General features: G+C 41.5%; 3 protein-coding genes across 7 annotated transcripts in view; 1 reads left to right on the top strand and 2 right to left on the bottom strand.

The window, feature by feature from the left end:
• LOC133136313 (ATPase family AAA domain-containing protein 2-like) overlaps positions 1-10670 on the bottom strand; it is a 20701-nt gene extending 10031 nt beyond the window's left edge. The window contains exons 1-18 of one of the 5 annotated variants that reach the window (XM_061253672.1): positions 10573-10670; positions 9529-9706; positions 8506-8660; positions 8032-8084; positions 6876-7002; positions 6531-6612; positions 5844-5934; positions 5606-5761; positions 5208-5319; positions 4975-4992; positions 4468-4578; positions 3198-3306; positions 2788-2903; positions 2207-2381; positions 2011-2099; positions 1193-1352; positions 1000-1090; positions 380-703 (exon numbers count right to left, since the gene is read on the bottom strand). In XM_061253672.1, coding sequence (XP_061109656.1) covers positions 380-703; positions 1000-1090; positions 1193-1352; positions 2011-2099; positions 2207-2381; positions 2788-2903; positions 3198-3306; positions 4468-4578; positions 4975-4992; positions 5208-5319; positions 5606-5761; positions 5844-5934; positions 6531-6612; positions 6876-7002; positions 8032-8084; positions 8506-8660; positions 9529-9690 — 2131 coding nt within the window. In that variant the 5' untranslated portion in view covers positions 9691-9706; positions 10573-10670. Of the gene's footprint in view, positions 1-379; positions 704-999; positions 1091-1192; positions 1353-2010; positions 2100-2206; positions 2382-2787; positions 2904-3197; positions 3307-4467; positions 4579-4974; positions 4993-5207; positions 5320-5605; positions 5762-5843; positions 5935-6530; positions 6613-6875; positions 7003-7214; positions 7364-8031; positions 8085-8505; positions 8661-9528; positions 9751-9812; positions 10075-10572 lie in introns of those variants that run through there. The other 4 variants (XM_061253671.1, XM_061253670.1, XM_061253673.1 and 1 more) reach the window with 4 other exon arrangements.
• On the top strand, positions 10586-14063 carry ntaq1 (N-terminal glutamine amidase 1). Its single transcript, XM_061253676.1, has 6 exons — positions 10586-10856; positions 11073-11172; positions 11285-11335; positions 11548-11696; positions 12281-12405; positions 12682-14063. Exons 1-6 carry the CDS (start codon positions 10747-10749, stop codon positions 12789-12791), a joined length of 645 nt encoding a protein of 214 aa, XP_061109660.1. The 5' UTR covers positions 10586-10746; the 3' UTR covers positions 12792-14063.
• LOC133136314 (proteasome subunit alpha type-2) lies at positions 13957-18591 on the bottom strand. Its single transcript, XM_061253675.1, has 8 exons — positions 18479-18591; positions 17644-17720; positions 17253-17385; positions 16814-16936; positions 16527-16608; positions 15245-15318; positions 14389-14446; positions 13957-14256 (listed from the first exon to the last, which is right to left on the bottom strand). Exons 1-8 carry the CDS (start codon positions 18517-18519, stop codon positions 14140-14142), a joined length of 705 nt encoding a protein of 234 aa, XP_061109659.1. The 5' UTR covers positions 18520-18591; the 3' UTR covers positions 13957-14139.
• Positions 18592-18708: the final 117 nt, after the last annotated feature.

Here is an 18708-nt window from a genome sequence, read left to right as displayed (position 1 = left end):
GCAAAATGTAATCGATTACAAATCTTTTTTAGAACCCTGTTAATAGGCTGTACAAGCATGCTCCAATAATCTTGACCACAGCTAAACAATAAAAGTCAGTATAAGCACATTAGATGTTACTGCACAACAGGGGCATCATTTCAGAAAAAACTAGGGGATGTGTCATGGTGCTCTTGTTGCGCATTATATCTACATTAAATATCATATACCTATTATAGGCAAACTAAGTTTGATGCGACATTTTACACCAAAGGTTTTGCAGATCGGTTAACCACTTAATCGATTAACCATGCCCATCCCTTAACATATTTAAAACCAAAACATGACTCAAATACAACCGCATATGACAGAGCGGCTCGGTCAGAGCCAGGGGACCTACCCGTCTCACCGGGGCCCTTGTGGCCCCTGAGGCCCTGCTCGGCGTGGGGGAAGAGCTTGCGCAGGGCCCCCAGGACGCTGGCCAGGGCCTGGCCCAGCAGGGGCAGGATGACGGGCGTCAGGGCCTTGGCGGGGGACGAGACGGCGCGCTGGGCGGCGGGAACGGTCTTCCTCATGGCCGCCAGGAAGTCGCGGCCCTGCATGCTGATGGAGGACACGTCCAGCTGCAGCTTCTGCGCGCTGGCGTAGATCTGGGGGTACCGCCGCCGCAGGGCGCACAGGGCTGCCTCCGCGCAAACCGCCTTGATGTCCGCGCCGCAGTAACCTGGGAAACGGAGAGATATCACTGCCTGTGGACAAACGGGTCTAAATTCCCCCTTTCAGTCCCAAGTCTGATCTGAAGTGGCCCCACCCAAACGCCAAGGGCTTTGGTTGAGAAATTTTAGTTGCTCTTAATAAAGGCTCAATACAATGGTAAAGCAGTCATTTTGACTGGTTGAAAAGGTATAAGGCCATATGGCACTCTTGGGACTGAAGCGGTTAAAGGCGTTGCCCTCAACATCAGATACAGCGGTTAATGCTGCGCTAATGAAGCTAATGAAGAGAGTCACCAAGCCCTACCGACACAATGCTCAGCCAGCTCCTCCAGGAAAGAATCGGACAGTGGTGGACTCCACTGCCTCGTGTGTATTTTTAGGATATCTCTTCGAGCCTGCAGGGAAGGAAAAGGTTTGTTCCGTTAAGACATAAAAATACACGTGAACAATGGTCATGGTTTTGCTTGGTGTGGGTTTTGTGTGAAAGAGGGACGCACGTCTCTGTCCGGGAGGCCGAAGAGGAACTCCCTGTCGAAGCGGCCGGGTCTCCTCAGCGCGGGGTCGATGGAGTCCAGCCGATTCGTAGCCCCGATCACCACCACCTCCCCCCGGGCGTCCAGACCGTCCATCAGGGCCAGGAGGGTGGACACGATGGAGCTGCAGAGGAAAGCAGTGGAGCACTCACTCTACTCTCCCTTACACACGCCTGGACATCAAACACGCTTCAGCTTTCTGTTTCACACTTTGTGTTAGCACTCTATACAGCTTTTCGTTTCAGATTCAACACAACTTTGGGAATGGCAGGTGTTTTTTTACTAATGCATTCAGAAGCAAAATTAAGTAAATATCAACTTTAACCCTTTGACGCACAAGCTATGCAAAGATATAGAATAAATACTTAGTTGGGACACTTTTGACCCATGTTGTGCATCATAGGGTTAAACAACCAACTTGTCAGAGAACCCACTTTCACAAGCAATGATGTACACGGCAGCATAACCCTTTCAGTCTCAAGAGAGCCAGAAGGCACTGGAGCGTAACTACCGTGAAATCCATATGGCAGTCTTGATCATATACCTTTTCTACCAATTAAAATGACTGCTATACTATTGTCTTGAGTACCTATTAAAAAATTCTCAACCAAAGCCAAAAGCCCTGGGTATTTGGTTAGAGCCACTTCATACTGTGCTTGGGGTTAATTATATTCAGTTTACTAGTAAAAGGAAATAAACCAACATGTAACTCCAGCGATTCAGCGGATATGCAGTCATTAAGGAGCTTAAACAGAAAGGCCGCTGCCCTGCACAAAGCTCACCTGTGTATCTGGTCTTGCCGGCTCGAGCGAACTGGAGCAAGCCCGTCAATTTCATCAAAGAAAATAATGGACGGCCTCATCTGGAAGGCCTGCAGATGAGAAGGAGGCTTCAGTCTCAACGGAAAAGGAGGTGCGGATCTCCCCGTTCCCCATGGGGAGGGGGATACTTCGGCTGAATGTGATGCATGTGAATTACCTGATCGAAGAGCAGTCTGAGCTGCCTCTCTGACTCGCCCACCCACTTGCTGAGGCAGTCAGCCCCCTTCCTCATGAAGAAGGCCACCTTCTTGTCCCCCTGGCTGCACTCGTTGGCCAGGGCTCTGGCCACCAGGGTCTTCCCGGTGCCTGGGGGCCCGTAGAACAAGCAGCCCCTAATGGCCAAGATCACAGCGATGGCAACACATTATTTAACAGGCATCGAAGGGAATTCACAAATGCCTGCATAGAGCAGACACACAACCATGCACACACAAAACGCACATACGCAAAGACATCAAATGCCTTTCCTAGCTCACTATCTCTACCTGTGCCAGCCCAGGACTAGCATGGCTGATTGGAAAGCCTACTTCAACAGTCATCTGCAGAGGAGGATCAGAATATCTGATCAGTATGTAGGGAAAAAGTACTTTTTAGTTGGTATCCTGACAGCTCAATAGGTGTTTTCTGTTCTGTACTTGAGTAGGACAAAGTTTCAAAAGGCTTTGGGTTCCACAGGATTAGACACTGAAAAGCCACTATGCTTCCCTCAACAGCATCTCAGATGATGCCTGCACTCACCTGGGAGGCTGAATTTTAAACCTCTCGAAGACCTCCGGGTAGAGCAGAGGGAAGACCACCATCTCCTTCAGAGCAGCGATGTGGCTGGTGAGACCCCCAATGCTGTCAAAACGCACCTGCCAACAGAGGAGACAGAACATCAGCACCCCTGCTGCATGAACGTAGCCACTGCTGCTGTAGCATGCTTACTTTCACACAATTCAGGCCATCTCCTTTACCACGGCAAGTGTGTTTCATGCAAGTGTGCTTTATCTAATGTTTACCTAATGGAACTTTCTTTCAGTTGAACAACGCATTATTTCAGGACAATACAATACAACCAACGTTGATGGAAAAAAAAAAACCTAATGTGTCTGTGGTAAAAGCAGTCAACTAAAAAAAGGGGGGAGAACGTCATTCTTGGAGCTCACCGACTGGTCGATCTGCATGGGGTCGATGTCAGCGAGACTGGCACCGATCTTCATCCTGTCCTTGTGGATCCCCAGCAGGTCTTCTTTCCGCAGGTTCAGAGGGAGACACCTGGAACCCAGGATCAAGCCTTTTCAACCAGCACTCTACCCATGCTCAAAAACCGCACAGAGGCGCCCATTCGACAAAAGAGAGTTTTTAATGTAATCTAACTGACACAAACACAGTCATGCACATACACTTTATATGCCATAACATGAGCCCAGGAAAAAATAATAATAATACATCCATTCAACACCAAATATATCAGAGATGGCCTACATTGTAGTTTGCAGTAATTACTATAAAGCAATTTAGAAGATGCCCTTACCAAGGATGTCAATTAAATATCATTAAACAGATGAACAAACAAAAAAAATATTGGTAAGAGCCGGGCGATTAATACAATTTTATTATGATTTTTGTGCTACACTACTTTTTGTACTATGGTCCCTCCCCCAAAGCCCAATGCAGTCGTATGTACAGTACATCTCCAGTGGAGAACAACTCCAGAGAGCCGGCACGTTTGGTAATGTTTCGGCGTCTATTTAAATGCATAGCCCAAATAAAGGGACGGTATCGTCACCTTGACTTCACAAAAAACAATCAGCAGTCACAACTCAAAGTAAACACACATAGACACACGTGCAAGAGCCTTGAAAAAGATGGAATGAAGAAATCATTGTCAAACGCACTGGGAGTTGCAAACTATGACCTCCAACCCACCTTAAAAGAGAAATGGGGTGAAGTTGCAGCTTATTGCAACAGATATTGCATGATGTAGTTGATTTAAGTCATTTGGATGCCTTGCATTTTCTTTCAGGGGAAACTATATTCAAACAAAATACTGTATGTACTCCACTGCCCAATAGACACTTTGCTGCTTATATAGCTACTTTATATATTATTTCTTTTTTTATGAATATAGCCCACAAAAATGTTTTTATTTTATTTTTTTACTTTTATTTGTTTATTAGTTCAATTATATTTCAAGTTCAAGGAAATCCACTGTTAAAAATACAGTACACAAATACAGTTTGTTTTCTAAATCAATAAATGTGTGTTGTGCCCAAAGTCAATAAGTAATCGTGTTAAATAATCGTGATCTCAACAGTGACCAAATAAATCATGATTATGATTTTTGCCATAATCAAGCAGCCCTAATTATGAGTCTGTGAATTATACCGAGAGGTCAGAGAGGCTCAGATTTGGGCAGGCGTCAGTATTTCTCACCTGTTTATTGGCCTGTTTCGATTCTTACTCCTCCGCCTCTCAAAGCGTTCCTCGTCGTCGGAAGAGGAAGAAGAGGACGTCGTGTCACTGCTGTGAAGGGCATGCCGTCGCCTGAGGGGCAAAGCAACGAAAACAAGCGGTGAGATAAGACTGCTCCACGGCCCTCACGTGAAATGGGGGTTGGTGAATGTTGAGTTACAGAAGAACTTGTGTCCAACCCCCATCTTACATTGCCAGCATTACATCCCAGTGCAACCTGCTCATAAGTGACATAAATTAGCACCTGAGCAAGACCACCACCTTCAAACCAATGCTGTGATTCAAGGTGCAGCCTGGGCACCACTCATTGCTCCTGAGAGGGGCTTATGGGAGATTAAGTCTAGTACTGAATTAAATTCACACCACAACTTTAAATTATAACAGCATTAATTAATTAAAGGGGAAGCATTTTGTAGCTATGCCAAGAAATCATGAACACTTCTAGACAGACCATGCTAAAAGGCTTACCCATCTACAGACCCATTCCTGTTGATTTGACAGCCAGTAAAAACACAAAACAATAAATCATCATTAATGATCGTCATTTAAAGGTGCATGTATCCTTAAGAAGATTTAAGATTATGCTTTCCAGGCATTCAACACCAAACTCCACAGTGTAATGTCAAATAAAGACTCTTAAATACACATAAAACAGGCCTGGTTTTAAAGAGAGCATGGAGGTGAAAAGTGTGGGAGCCCACCGGCTGTTCCTCCTGCTGTTGTAGGGGCTCCTGGGGGCCGTGGGGCTGAAGGTGTACCTCCTCCTACTGGAGGAGGAATGTCTATTGAAAAACATGGATTGTTTCCTTGGTTCTGTGGGTACAAGATTAGGAGATGGGAATTATTTAAACCGCAAACAGGGTCATTTCACCATCCTAAGATGAACTAAATTACGCATTGCAAAAGATGTCAGGTTTGGCAATCTGTGCAAGAGTGTCTGCTAATATAATTAATAATTCATTGTACAAACTGATTCAGTGCTTTATCATGTTTTGTTTCTAGTTAAATTCCATTAAAAAAAACTGGTATAACAACCTCAACATTAAAAGCTCGCAGTACTAGGAGATCTTCAGACATGAAAATGGAAAGTGGCACAAACCCTCCAAAGGCGCCTGGTAGCGAACGACCGCTTTTCTCTGTCTGACTTCGTAGCGTTTCCGATTGTCTTCTTCAGCATCCTCATCATCTTCCTCCTCTTCTTCTTCTTCCTCCTCCTCTTCCTCCTCTTCTTCATCTCCCTCATCCTCAGTGTACCCTGGGAAACGGATGCCAGTCGTGAGCACTGAGAACAGACAGAGCCACAAAGACGGGAGCGGTGGAGAGGCGCGTGGCCGTACCCGCGTGCCCTTCCACTCGGGTGTCAGCCGCCTCTTCATCAGGTGCGTCCGCTTTTCTTTTCCTCTTTGCTCCAGAATACATTCCAAGAGTCTGAGATCAAGGGGAACACAAAAATATATTATCTGCAGTAAACAGCGCATTGCACGTATAATCTGGAAATCCAACAATTGATGATGCCTTATTACGGTCAAAATCTATATTTCTGGCGCATGTTTTCTGCCAAGCATTTCAGCAGGATGCATGCTAACCCTAGAACACCCTGAGATTATTCTAGAAGAGTTGATGGACACATGTATGACAAAACAGGGTAGTCTACCCCAGTCCTCACCAAACCTTCTCAAGCCCACAACCCACTTCAAGTACATGGATGTCTTGAGACCACACTTATTACAATATAGCCAGACAAGTTGAAATTTGGAATTCATAGACTTTTAAAACCCGCCAAGGAAATAAACACCACAACTACAGCAGTGCATGTCATTGATGTAGGATCTAGATAGACTGGGGTGACCATAAATAAAATGTTATTTAGTTGTGAGAGACACCATTTATTTCATGTCTACGCGGCACCCATCTCAAGCCTTCCCACAAAACTCCTGGTCCACAGTGTGGGACCGCCGCTCTACCCTCTGGTAAAGCTTCATGGCATCATGGCATCAGCCGAACACGACGGCCGCCGCGCTCACCACTTTCTCAGTGTCCCTGCTTCTCAGCCGACGCCGCATCTTCTGCATGTCATCCATCTTCTGGAGAACGGCTTCCGCGGTGCTTAGGACAGAGAACAAAGCCGTGAGAAATGTGAAGAGCACACCGGCTCCAGTGCTTAATCTGAGAGGGAAGAAAGAGCGATTTCACAAAGACACACTCGGCAACAACTGAGTTAGTCATTAGTCAGCTAAAGGTTCTTAAGTGAAAACACTCAAGGGCCTCAACACTCACTTTAATCCCGCTCCTACACTGCACCTCGACAGACCGTGCAACAGAAAGTATAAACCGGGCTGTGCAGCCCCAGGTGTCATTAAAGGCCTTACTTGGTGATGAGTCTGTCGTAGAGCACGGACTGCTTGTATCTGGAGCTGCGTCGTACAGCGCCATTGGCCTCGGCCCCTCCAGCCTTACACCGAGAGCTTCTGGAAGTGGGCGTGCCGTCAACCTGGTCTGGAACACGCACACCACTCAATTACACTGAAGCTCGTGGTAACACTGACAAAGGACAGTCACACAAATGGTATGAGTCAGAAGACACAGATGAGACATTCAACCGTGATTTGCGGGCTGGCCTGGAACTGCAATTGGCATAATCCTAAAATAAAGACATGGTTCCAAGAATCTTTCAGTGCTTTGACAACTTACATACTACCTTCTCTTACCCATGAACATCTCTGATTTAGACGCCACACCTGAGGTGTCGAGTTTTGTGTATCAGTGCAAATTTTCTCTTTTCGTTCATTTATTTTTCTCGCTAGTGCCTTTTTGACAGCTACACATCCTTTAGGCCCATAGCATTGAGTTGTCTTCTCACAGTGGAAAGACCAACAGCAATATCCCTGGATTTCTTCAGATCTGAAGCAAGAGGGGATATTGAGATTTTATATTGATTTCTCAGACTTAAAAAAAAATGGTGGTGATCACGTTGGTGGTCATGCAGTTATTATATGGTTGTTAGGAGTCTCATTTTCTCTGTATTTTGCAAAACTATTTTGAACTCCAGTCCACTTGCTTTTTCTTTGAGATTCATCTTCCTTATGCAATCTTATCTAATCTCATTAGAGATATCTCCTTTCGCCATTTTAGATGCACATGCAACAAAGAAATCTGCAAGGCAGCTAAGGTTTGTTTGGGTAGTTGCTTGTTTGAAAGTTAGATTCACTTCTGAAGGCAAAGAGTTAATTGACACTTTTGGCGATAACTATTGTTGGGAGGATACAGCTGTCGCCTGGTTGTTGATTAGAAAGATGGAAGACTTAAAGTGGCAGTTGGGTGCACAAATGAAAGAGTGGACAAATACTATTTGATTTTAAATGTAGTGATGGAGGCTTTTCTTTAATATATACATTTCCTGCATTATTGTCTTGACACTGAAAAAAACTGCACTGAATGGCTGATTTGACAGGAAATTGAATAAGTGAAAGGGTGATCTCAGACATTTGCACAGTACTGTAGTGAAAGCTATACAAGCCAAACTACCTGCTGGCTCCTCCTCACTTGCTTTTCCATCAGCTTGAAGCCTTGGAGATTTCCTGACAAGAGAGAAGACAATTTCCCATGTCTTTACAAAATGGTACCAATCACGATTTACGTTAAATGTGCATTACATTCCGGCAGTCAGCAGCCCTTCTTATTCAGAGCAATTATTACTGATGTAATTCAGGTTAAGAATCTTTGCTCAAGGGTACAACAGCAGTGCCCAAATTCGCAAGTGCAGGTACTGCACCCACTTCCTCTGAGTTACAGAGTACCCAAGCCAATATACTACAATGCCACCCCAGCTGCCAGAAAATGTACAAAATAATAAGATGTGCACCCACACAACCCACAAACCCTGGAGACACACCTTAATTGCGATTAGGGGTTCAGAACTCAGAACATCTAGAGGTGCCAATTCACTTCTTGCAATGTCAATCCAGAAATTACAGGTTTATTCAGGTAGGAGGAAGATACCTTGTGAACCTTTTTCCTCCATTGTCATCTTCTTGTGGGGATTCTGCCATTTGTCCATTAATATCAGCAAAAGATACACCATTTTTGTTCTTCTGTGACCTGGTCCTCAATGAACGTCCAGTTATGGTTTCTTCTTCTTTCACTGTTAAATAACCCTAAGGGGGGAAAACACATTCATGTAAACCCTACTACTTTGAATCACACGCATAACCAACACTCCCACGCTAAAGTAAAAAATCATGCCTACACAATATATGTAAATGAGACAAGCTGAAGATTACTTGATGAGGCAACATCTTTGAGTTTTGATGCTCAAAAATTTAAAAATTCAAAGACACTTCATGCATGGTGAGTAAATTATAAACTCTACCATTGCCACTAACGACTTCACAACGAAGACAGATGACAACTCGAGTCTTAGCGAGTGGTGCTTCGAAACAATGTCTGACAATGCAATGGCTAATGTTAGCTATCGAACTTAGTACTGGCTCAGAAGTAACACGCTTATCTAATCGCCACAAGCAACGCGGTCAGTCCTATCAACAGTGTGCAAGTGTTTTGCAACAACACAGAAAATGTCAGTGCAGCTTATTACACTACACTTTACATTTTCAAATGGTTCGTCTGGGGATTCCACTGGAAGACAAGAACGAGGAACAAGGCTTCAAAGTGCAGCATTTGGGACAGCTAAACCTTAACGTTGGTTCACTATCATAATTTGCAATCCGACTGAACAAGCTAAGTTAGCGTCTTAGCCATGTTGTCATTACTGTGGAAAACGACCGCAAGACAGCAAATTAAAAACAAAGACATGATGTCTAATGACCAAGCGTAGCTCGAGAGCCATCTACATAACGTTAACTAACGTTAATCAACAAACAAGCACGACGTGTTAGCTAGCTACATTTAGCTAGCAAGCTAGTTAGCCAGCTTTCAAATAAGATGCTAGCTTGCTGTGGCTAAAAGCTAAACTGAGTGATTAAGTTGCGAATGCCCTTGATCACTTTATAAACAAGCACTTACATTTGTCGGAGTGTCCGCGCAGGTAGAGCATTCACTCCGACTCCTGCCAGCGGACTTTCTTGGTGACGGCTCTAGAGATAGAAACTCGGAGGTCGTGTCCAGTTCCGATGGTTTCTTCGGCGTTCCTGTGTCTGCGCCCGAGCCGCTGCGTAACATCACCATTGTGCCCAGTATTTCCCTTTGACCACAGATTAAGAATAAAAAGGTTTTTTAAAGTACTACGCTTATTAATTTTATATATATACTGTGGTAGATATGTATAGACAAAGTTGAAACGCCAGTGCCTTTTTTCGAGCCCTTGATTTCTGGCGCCACAAACGTCACAGACGCATTACAACCCGTAGTCAGCTTCCGAAAGTACAAGTAGGATTCACTGTACAAAATAGTCTTGTCTAAATAATTAAAGTTTTTCCTTCTTTTAAATTAAATTCCCTTTCTGTATGAATGGAAACGTGATTCAACGACTATTACATAGAGCATATTAGTAAAATCGTGGAAAAGCAGAGGCATCTTGGAAAAGAAGTGCCGGTAACTTTTTGGCGCGCCATAAACAACGCCAACTTCTGCAATGTTATTGGTTAAGGCAAATCCACCTCGCCTTATAACAACATACTCCTATCGTTTGGGTGAAAGAAAAAGCGGGCAATGTAAATTAATCTCTGAAGCCAAAGATGGTCTAATAAAATACACTAACTTTAGCTATATTAAACGTTGTTTAACTGCCATGTATATGTGATTTCCGAATTTGGACCTCTCCCCACTAATTCCTTAATGATGCCACTGACTGAAAACAATATCAATGCTCAAGATAACTGTAAACAAAACAACATCAACAGAATAATAACAACATTCCATAACTCAAAACTTAAATATAATGGCTAAATATTGCTAATAAAGGTCATGTTGTCATCGAAATTTGGCGTGAATTGAAATTACTTATTTTTTTCTCCGCAAAATATTTTGAGTATATACAGTCCAATGACAAATCTAAAAAGGAAAAAAGAAATTGGGGGCAAAAAAATATTTCCAAAGACCAAAGCCAACCTTAGGTGTGAATTCTTGTGGTACAGGGGACAGAATTCCAAGACGTACGTTCCGTACGGACTGAAAATAATGTAACGTCACGGCACCGTCTAGAGTTCCGCACTGGTTGACGCGCTACAAAATGACCTCACATTTATAACATCATATCAAAAGCAGGAATAATTTTTTTGCATTATGAATTTTGTAATAATGCATAATGACGACGTGCAGGAGGAATACGTTTCAGCAGATTACGTTCCGGTCACTCCATCGAGACAAGAATGCTTGTATACCAGCTGCTATTGGTAAGGGCTGCCGCACCGTAGCACCAAGTATTTGGGAAAGTAAAGGGCACCGACGGCACATCATTATTTATGATATGCATGTGTATGTTATGTAACGTATAATACGACCCTTAATATTGCTTACATTTATTGTTTAGGGAAATGTTTGCCAAGTGGAGCTCTACTGCTAGCCCGTCAAACAAGTTATAACGATTGCAACTGTTGTCGTTGATACAGTGAGGAAAACGTTTGGAAGCTGTGTGAACATGTCACAATCCAGAACGAAGGCACCTTTGACCACATCTACGCAGTTTTCATATCCAATGAAAGGAAAATGGTAAAGACCATGCTGCTAGTGTGTGTGGCTGTGTGTGTGTGTGTGTGTGTGTGTGTGTGTATAGTATCTCCATTACATTTCTATTATTTCAAATGAACTTTGATCTTTACAGATCCCTATTTGGAGACAGAAATCCAGCCACGGAGACCAGCCAGTAATTTGGGTAAGTGACTACAGTGATTCATGCCACTTTCCATGCTTATGGAAGTTGAAAAACCATTTTCTCTAAATAGTACATTTCCCGAAAGTTCCAAGAAAATAAAAATCTTATTTATATATTATACAACTCATTCGTGTCTTAAATGTAAGGGAGTAGTGAGGCACGTGTCATATATTTGCATTTAAATATATCTTTTCCACTTTTTTTTTCTGCAGGATTATCATGTTATTCTTCTACACAAAAGCACCTCGGGGCAAAGCTTCATTTATGACTTAGACACCACCCTTCCCTTTCCCTGTCAATTTGATGTTTATGTGAAAAAAGCCTTCCAGTCAGAGGAGTTTATAAAGCCTGCTTTCAGGAGGTAGGGATTTCATTATTCATTTTTGGTAGAATATATATTTTTTTGCTTTAAAAACAAATAAATGCTCACACCGAGGACCGGGGTTCGATTCCCGGTCCTGCCAACGTGGAGCGGCGTAATTGGCTTGCTGCTCCAGGGGGAGGGACTTGGCCCGGTTAGCTGATCGACCGCACAATAAGCACCTCGGAATCACGGTCATGAGCATGAGCATGAGACGGTTTGAAGAAGGCATGTTGCTCTCCTTCGGGCCGCCGAGGGACGGGGTGTGGGAGGTGTATCTAACGCTAACTCTAATTGGATTAGATGGTGTACAATTGGCTACCAAATTGGGAGAAAAATGGAAAAATCAGAAATAAAAAAATAAATGCTACAGATTTTGAAATGCAAAGAATATGTGGATGTAGTATTTAATCACAGAATTTGAGTAAAGTAGGATGCAGCTGGATGTTTCCTTTGTTCTTTGAGTAAGAATGTGCAAGAGCTTGTAAAATACCTGCACCATTTATTATCAATTTAGTAATTGAAGTGGAATCTTAAAACCTGAATCGAATCCAGATGCGAACTATTTATGAATTGTTTTCTAGGAAATTCAGAGTTATTCCTGCAGACACATACATGAAGAATTTTGCTTCTGATCGGTCACATATGAAAGATGCCAGTGGGGATTGGCGAATGCCTCCACCTCCATATCCCTGTATAGAAACAGCAGGTAAGCCTTTGTCTACTTTGATTTCATTTGGTTTACTCATAGGACTGAACATCCACATTTAGCGATTATTTGAATTACTTAAAAAAATAAAATAAAAGACTCCTTCAAGTCCCCAATGAGAGCCCTGTGTTATCATTCTGCACTACACTAAACCTGAAAGCAAATATCCAGCTATATGAATTAATAATGTATACACATTTATGCTATTCAAGTTACTTAGAAGAGTGACACTTTGTAACAAAAACTGTTTTATTTACAACATTTTTCTCTGTGCAGAATCAAAGATGAACCTTGATGACTTCATCTGCATGAGCTCCCATGTAGGATGTGGAAATGTCTACACTCTTTCTGAATTTGTTCACCAGTTTAGAAAGATGTCAGTTTGAGAGTACTACACACATTACGCACAAACACTACACTAAGTACAGTGAAACTGGATAACAAAGGGAAAAGTTTCTTTATTGGCATACTGGAGAATAGTGAAACAAAATGTTTGACCAAATTAAGCAGATTAAGAATTTCTTGGGTCAGTAACCGGGCAACCTGAGCATTCAAAAATAAACGTATTTACTTTCCAATTAAACTTTGATTGTGACCATTTTGAAATCTGATAAAAATGTAAGCTAATAACAGGAAAATGCTTAAAAAATTGATTCATTAGTCCCATTACCATTGAAATCAATGCTATTTGGCAGCTATCTTGAAAACCATCTGAAATCGTTTTGTATGTTTTCACAATATCAAAACTAATATTCAGAACCATTTCAGATGACAACAAATGCAGGGCTTAAAGTTCTCAGGCACCATGCATAGAGCAGTTTAAAATGAATATAATACGGGACAACTTTTCAGGTACACAAATCTTTTCTTGCTTTAAACCCTGCAAATGTGTTATGTTAAAATTTGTTAGGGAAGTAGATTGTCAAACAGTGTGCATTACAGACGTGTTGCATCCATAATGAAATGGTATATCCATAATGCTGGCACCTCATAAAAATCAAGACCGAAGATATATTTTCAAAATTGCTATTTTTATGTTCAGCCAAGCCTCCTGCATTACATGGATATCAAACTCTGCATTTGATTTAAGAAAGTGTATAGTCTCCTCAAAATACCGGTCTTTTTGCATCACATCCATAACGCAAGTAATTGGTCACTTATTTTTCTGGTTTAATATTTTTGAAATCATTTTTTTGTTCCTTCCCCTCAGCCAAGTGGGTGCTATGATAATATGCACTAACATTTTTCATCACGTAAGAAGAGGGGTTTTGTCATTTTGTGTCCAAATTTCAAATCCGTGACATTGGAATTGTCCAACCATGACTTTCCTTGTTATAAATATACAAATTAGATTAGATTGAATGTAAAATGTAAATTTATTGAATGCTATATCAAAACTATTTATACACTATGGAATTGTTGCCAAGGAAATGCCATTCAGATTCTGAAAACCATTACATTTACATGTTTGAATGTTTCAGTGAGAAGAATTTCTTCACCAATGTTTTAAGGGAAACGTATCAAAGGAAGGAAATGAGAAATTATGCAGCATCAACACAAAGCACAGGTATTTGTAATTACCTGCATTTATTGGTAGGTTTCTACAGAGGTATAAAGGGACAAAATAACAAATAATAAAAATGCTGTTCAACTGAAAATGGAGTTCTTGTAAGTTATTGTATTGTAGTCAAAAAATCAAAACGACAACAAAAGAGCAATCCGAGCAATGGTGGCTTAGGCGATGGCTGCCAGGTAATCTTTGACCTCTGCAGGTGAGAGTCTTCTGAAGCCCGCTTCATTGCAGATGCCCACCTCGATGTTATCTTCGGTCATCTGACCCTCGAAGCTTTCCTGTGATAGATTAAATGCATAAAGAACATTCAGATATGCGGCTCACAGGTCTGTCACAGCGATTGCAGCAATTATTGTGGGCTGGTAACTTGGCCTTAGCTTCTCGAAGCGATAATCACAGCTTCAGCTCACCTTCAGGGTCAATATTGCTGTGTGAATGGCATCCTCAAGTTCCAGATCCTCATTGTATCTGTAAAATAAGAGACAGCGTGAATCACAACACCCCACTATACCCAATGAACAAACCTGCTTGGGTCCTGATCGTCACACTTCAGAGCAAGGAAACGCAGCGAGGCTAAAGAACAATCTAGAGTTACAGCCGCAAAAGCACCTTGGTGAATCCTGTAACAGGTTTTTGCTAAAATCCAATATAGACACTAGTGTACACAATAGTTCGAAATTAAGCCAGCATACACACCAAGCCTTTAGGAATGGGGCTATGCAATTCTGCTTTAGAAAACATTGTGCATATATCTGATTATTTAATACAGGGGTGTACAGACAGCAGCACTTGTATATTCAGTATATGTTTGAGGGCTGGGCAATTTATACAGTAAATACATTCAAAACAATGTGCTGAATAGATAGCTAAAAGGAGCAGTTGAAGAAAAGTGCACACATAATAAGAAAATGGCACATGGCCCACATATTTTTGGGGTTGTACAACTTTGGTCTTTTACATTTTAAAATACAATTCCAGGAACAGTGAGGATTGTGACTGACCACTTTTAGGGGCGATTTTACACACAGATTAAGTTTAGTTCTGGACAAAATCAAGTTATCTTTACAGAATCTCCATTCAAAATTTAATTTAGTCTGGCCCTTAAAGTGCTACTCAAAAACATGCCACCATCCCTTTAATTGAATCTGAAGCATTACCAGGTTTGTCATTCACTTTTAGTATAAACACTATCACAGCATAAAATAAATCTGTAACATGATTTTCATAACTGACAATAGTCAATAGATAAAGAATATCTTGCATTACCTTTTTTCGAGGAATGTTTTTCCATTAACATAGTTCTTTCCCATTGCTGTTGCTTTCCAAGCAAAATATGCACCCTGCGTGGAAGACACATTGGATTCAGTAGTTGCAGGACAGTCACAATGCTGATAACTTCAAAGTACAACATAAACAAGAGTAAGGCCTGATGGGCAATCCCTCATAGGGTCATGCCCAAAACAGCTTACTTGCCAACTACCCAGTATATAAATTGAGTAGGCTGAATGAGAAAGTTGTTAGGTAGGTGAAATTTCATTTTATGCTCCAAAATGCACTCAACAAAACCCTGAAAATATGAAGATCACCTGGGGATTTTAAGTACACTACATTTAGAAAAACCTGTGCCTACTTAACTTTCTCATGCAGTGTACTCACGGTCTGTATTCAGGACATTTCTGTATGCAAAGAAAATGGCACTCCTCAAGGCATCACAAGGTATTCTAAATTGCGGTAATCAGGGATGAACAGTCAAAGGACTACGAATGACAGAATTAATTAAACTGAAAAGTTTGCCGACTTAACGGTTCAAGTAATAAAATAAGTGGTGTTCAACCAGAAAGGGCCAGTGTGGGTGCAAGTTTTTGTTCCAACCTAGCACCAATATCCCTGAAGACCATGATTAACAAGAAATGCTTGGGGCCACACTGGTCCTTCTTGGAAAAGACTGGACATGGCTGTTGTCATTTAAAACGATAACACTGGTCATTTTCTCTCTTTTTTCCAGTATCATCAACATATACACAAAGCCATTCAATTTCAGTTGTGCGCTGAAGTCATTAAGTACAGCTCAGAAAGACACTATTTTCTTTTTCAGAAAAATGCAACCTATTATCAGATTCACTTCAAAACACTTCATTATTTCAGGATGTCAGCGCTGTGCATTTGCATACATAGTAGCAGTAGTGAACAGGCAAGCCATACGACTCTCTGCAGTATATATACACAGCAGTAGCCATGAGCTGTGTGTTTTCAACTACTTTTCACTAAAATAAAATAGTTTCAACTTTAAACAACTTTACCGTTTAAGCTAAAAAACACAAAGGCCAGGTTCTTCGGAATGATGAATTATGCTGGCCATATCAACAGTATGTCTCTGACTTGTTTTCATACTTTTTTGGACAACAATAGAGTTCTATGAGCTCCAATATAAAAGCGTTACAGACATTCCTGTACCGACGTCTTGGAGGACGGAAATGTAGGATAAAAAGACAAGACAACTGACATTGTTGAGCAATGTTGAGCAACGTTGAGCAATACTTGCACTTACAGATGGGTCTGACTGAAAGAGGAAAGGGCGATCTTCATCCCACCCTGCGATTAGCAAGGACACACCAAATGGACGCACACCACTACAATGCAGGAGTAACAGGCAATTAGCAATATTTCATCTTCGTTTCAAAAGCAATTTCAGGTACCACAAACTTCAATATAACTTTTTAGAATCACAAGACTCCATAAACATCAAATATAGACAGGAATGAACAGAAGTGGTGACAGGATTTTAAACACCGACAGTGATAACCGACAGAGACTGGGTTGTAAAAGTAGACGCACCCCGACTGTGTGTACTCCTGCATGACGGAGGCCACCCTTTGCACCAGCTGGGCTGTGGGAATGGGCTCCTGGTATACCAGGAAGTACTGTTGGGCCAACTTCCGTGCTCTCCTAACCAGCACCCTGTAAATACACACACTCTCAAAATTACATCTCATTTCATCAGATGAGGCCTGCAGTCACATACATGCATTCAAGTCATACATGAATGCGTCTTCTATGAGGCACACACTTGAAAAACAGAATCGTGTCACGGATAAGTGGTTTTGAAACTGAATATAGTCAACATTTATAGGATTCAAATAAAGTATACTTGTGAATTTAAAATATACTGGCATTTCAGATTTAAAAAAAAAAAAAAAAAATTTATTCTCTGCCCTAGGTTTTGCCAGTTCTAAAAGCATATTGTACTCATATTAGAAGGCAGTTGAAGTAATACCTGTAGTCTGGACCCATACCACTGTAGACCATGCCGATGTGTTTGGTTATAGGCTCCACTTTGTGCACGCTCTGTTCATCGTACAATATGGATTTCTGTTTCTTTTCTGTCGCCAATACCACTCCATTTGAGGCTGTGCAACAAAAATAACAAAATCACATTAATTCAATATCATGAACAACCAATTCACTTAAAGCCTTGGCCAGGCAGACTGTCAATGAAGTGGTTTATAACTGTATTATAACAATATTCAAACAGGTTATGTAGAGGAAACTATATTTGGGGTAATACACCTGTAAATTGTCACGGATCAAATGGCAGTCAAAAAAGGAGTGTTCTAGAAAAATAGGTATTTCTAGAACTGAATGAAATAAGAAAAAAAATGTTTTACCTTTGATACCAACAGATGGAGCGCCTGCTGCTACTGCTGCAAGAGCATATTCAATTTGGACCAGTTTGCCCGAGGGGCTGTGGAGGCAGAAGAACTTAGTCCGCAAAGCTAGCTACAATTGTAGGGCTTCACAATACAACTGCATTTTATCAATACCAATTCCATCGCGACTGGTATGCGATGGCATGTCACAATGTTGAGCTTTGTTTTAGTCGATGCCCGAGTCTACGGATGGATTTACCGAGCTACCCACTCAACAAAATAGACTTGAGTACAACGTTACTAGCGTGTGAAGCTGAATACTATACCGCAACACTACCGCGAATAATTAATGCCAAGTTTCTTGCAGAGTACTAGCACGAATGGAATAACCGTAATGTATTCCTTAGCTAGCAACATTAAAGCAGCAAGCTATATGCACAATCCATTGTAATAAATACAGTTAAGTTCAGTCTAGCCCAGTCCAAGCGCTAAAGATGGACTGAAAGTGAAACCACTTGCACAAAAACAATCCCACAGAAGTACGTGTTAAAATAGCAGGAATCATTACAGAAAAAAGCACATGGATGTGAAATATCCATGAAATTCGATAAAATAAAAAACAAAAATCAACCGCTCGCGAAGAACAAATACTGAGAATAACCACTACCAAGCCGACTAGCTAGGCCGACACAGTGACAATGCAACTCTTCCTCACGGTGAAAGTCTTCCGCTTAGCTAACAGCTCCAAATAATATCGTACAATTTTGCCACATTTGGTTTATAGGCTTTCGAAAATTACAATAATAAACATGCGCTGATTTTCCATCTAAAATGTAAGAACATTTAGAGCTACCTGAATGTGGTGAGGGAGAAACTGTATCCTCTTTCAGCCATTTTGGACTGTCGGAAGTTGGGCTGCAGTTAAATTCAGTTGTTTCCGGTCTGTATAAACCACAGAAATTCTGAGCTATCAAATATCAACCAAACGCCTGTGCGTAGGTTAAATTTATCACACAAAGGGCACGTCGGCATAAAAGTAATGTTTGATTCTTGAATGCCATTAACATGTTAAAAACCTGGTGA

The sequence above is a fragment of the Conger conger genome, chromosome 9 (assembly GCF_963514075.1).
Source record: "Conger conger chromosome 9, fConCon1.1, whole genome shotgun sequence".
Lineage (NCBI taxonomy): Eukaryota > Metazoa > Chordata > Actinopteri > Anguilliformes > Congridae > Conger > Conger conger.
Note: the sequence above shows the minus strand (reverse complement) of the source record. Positions and strands in the feature narration are given on the sequence as shown.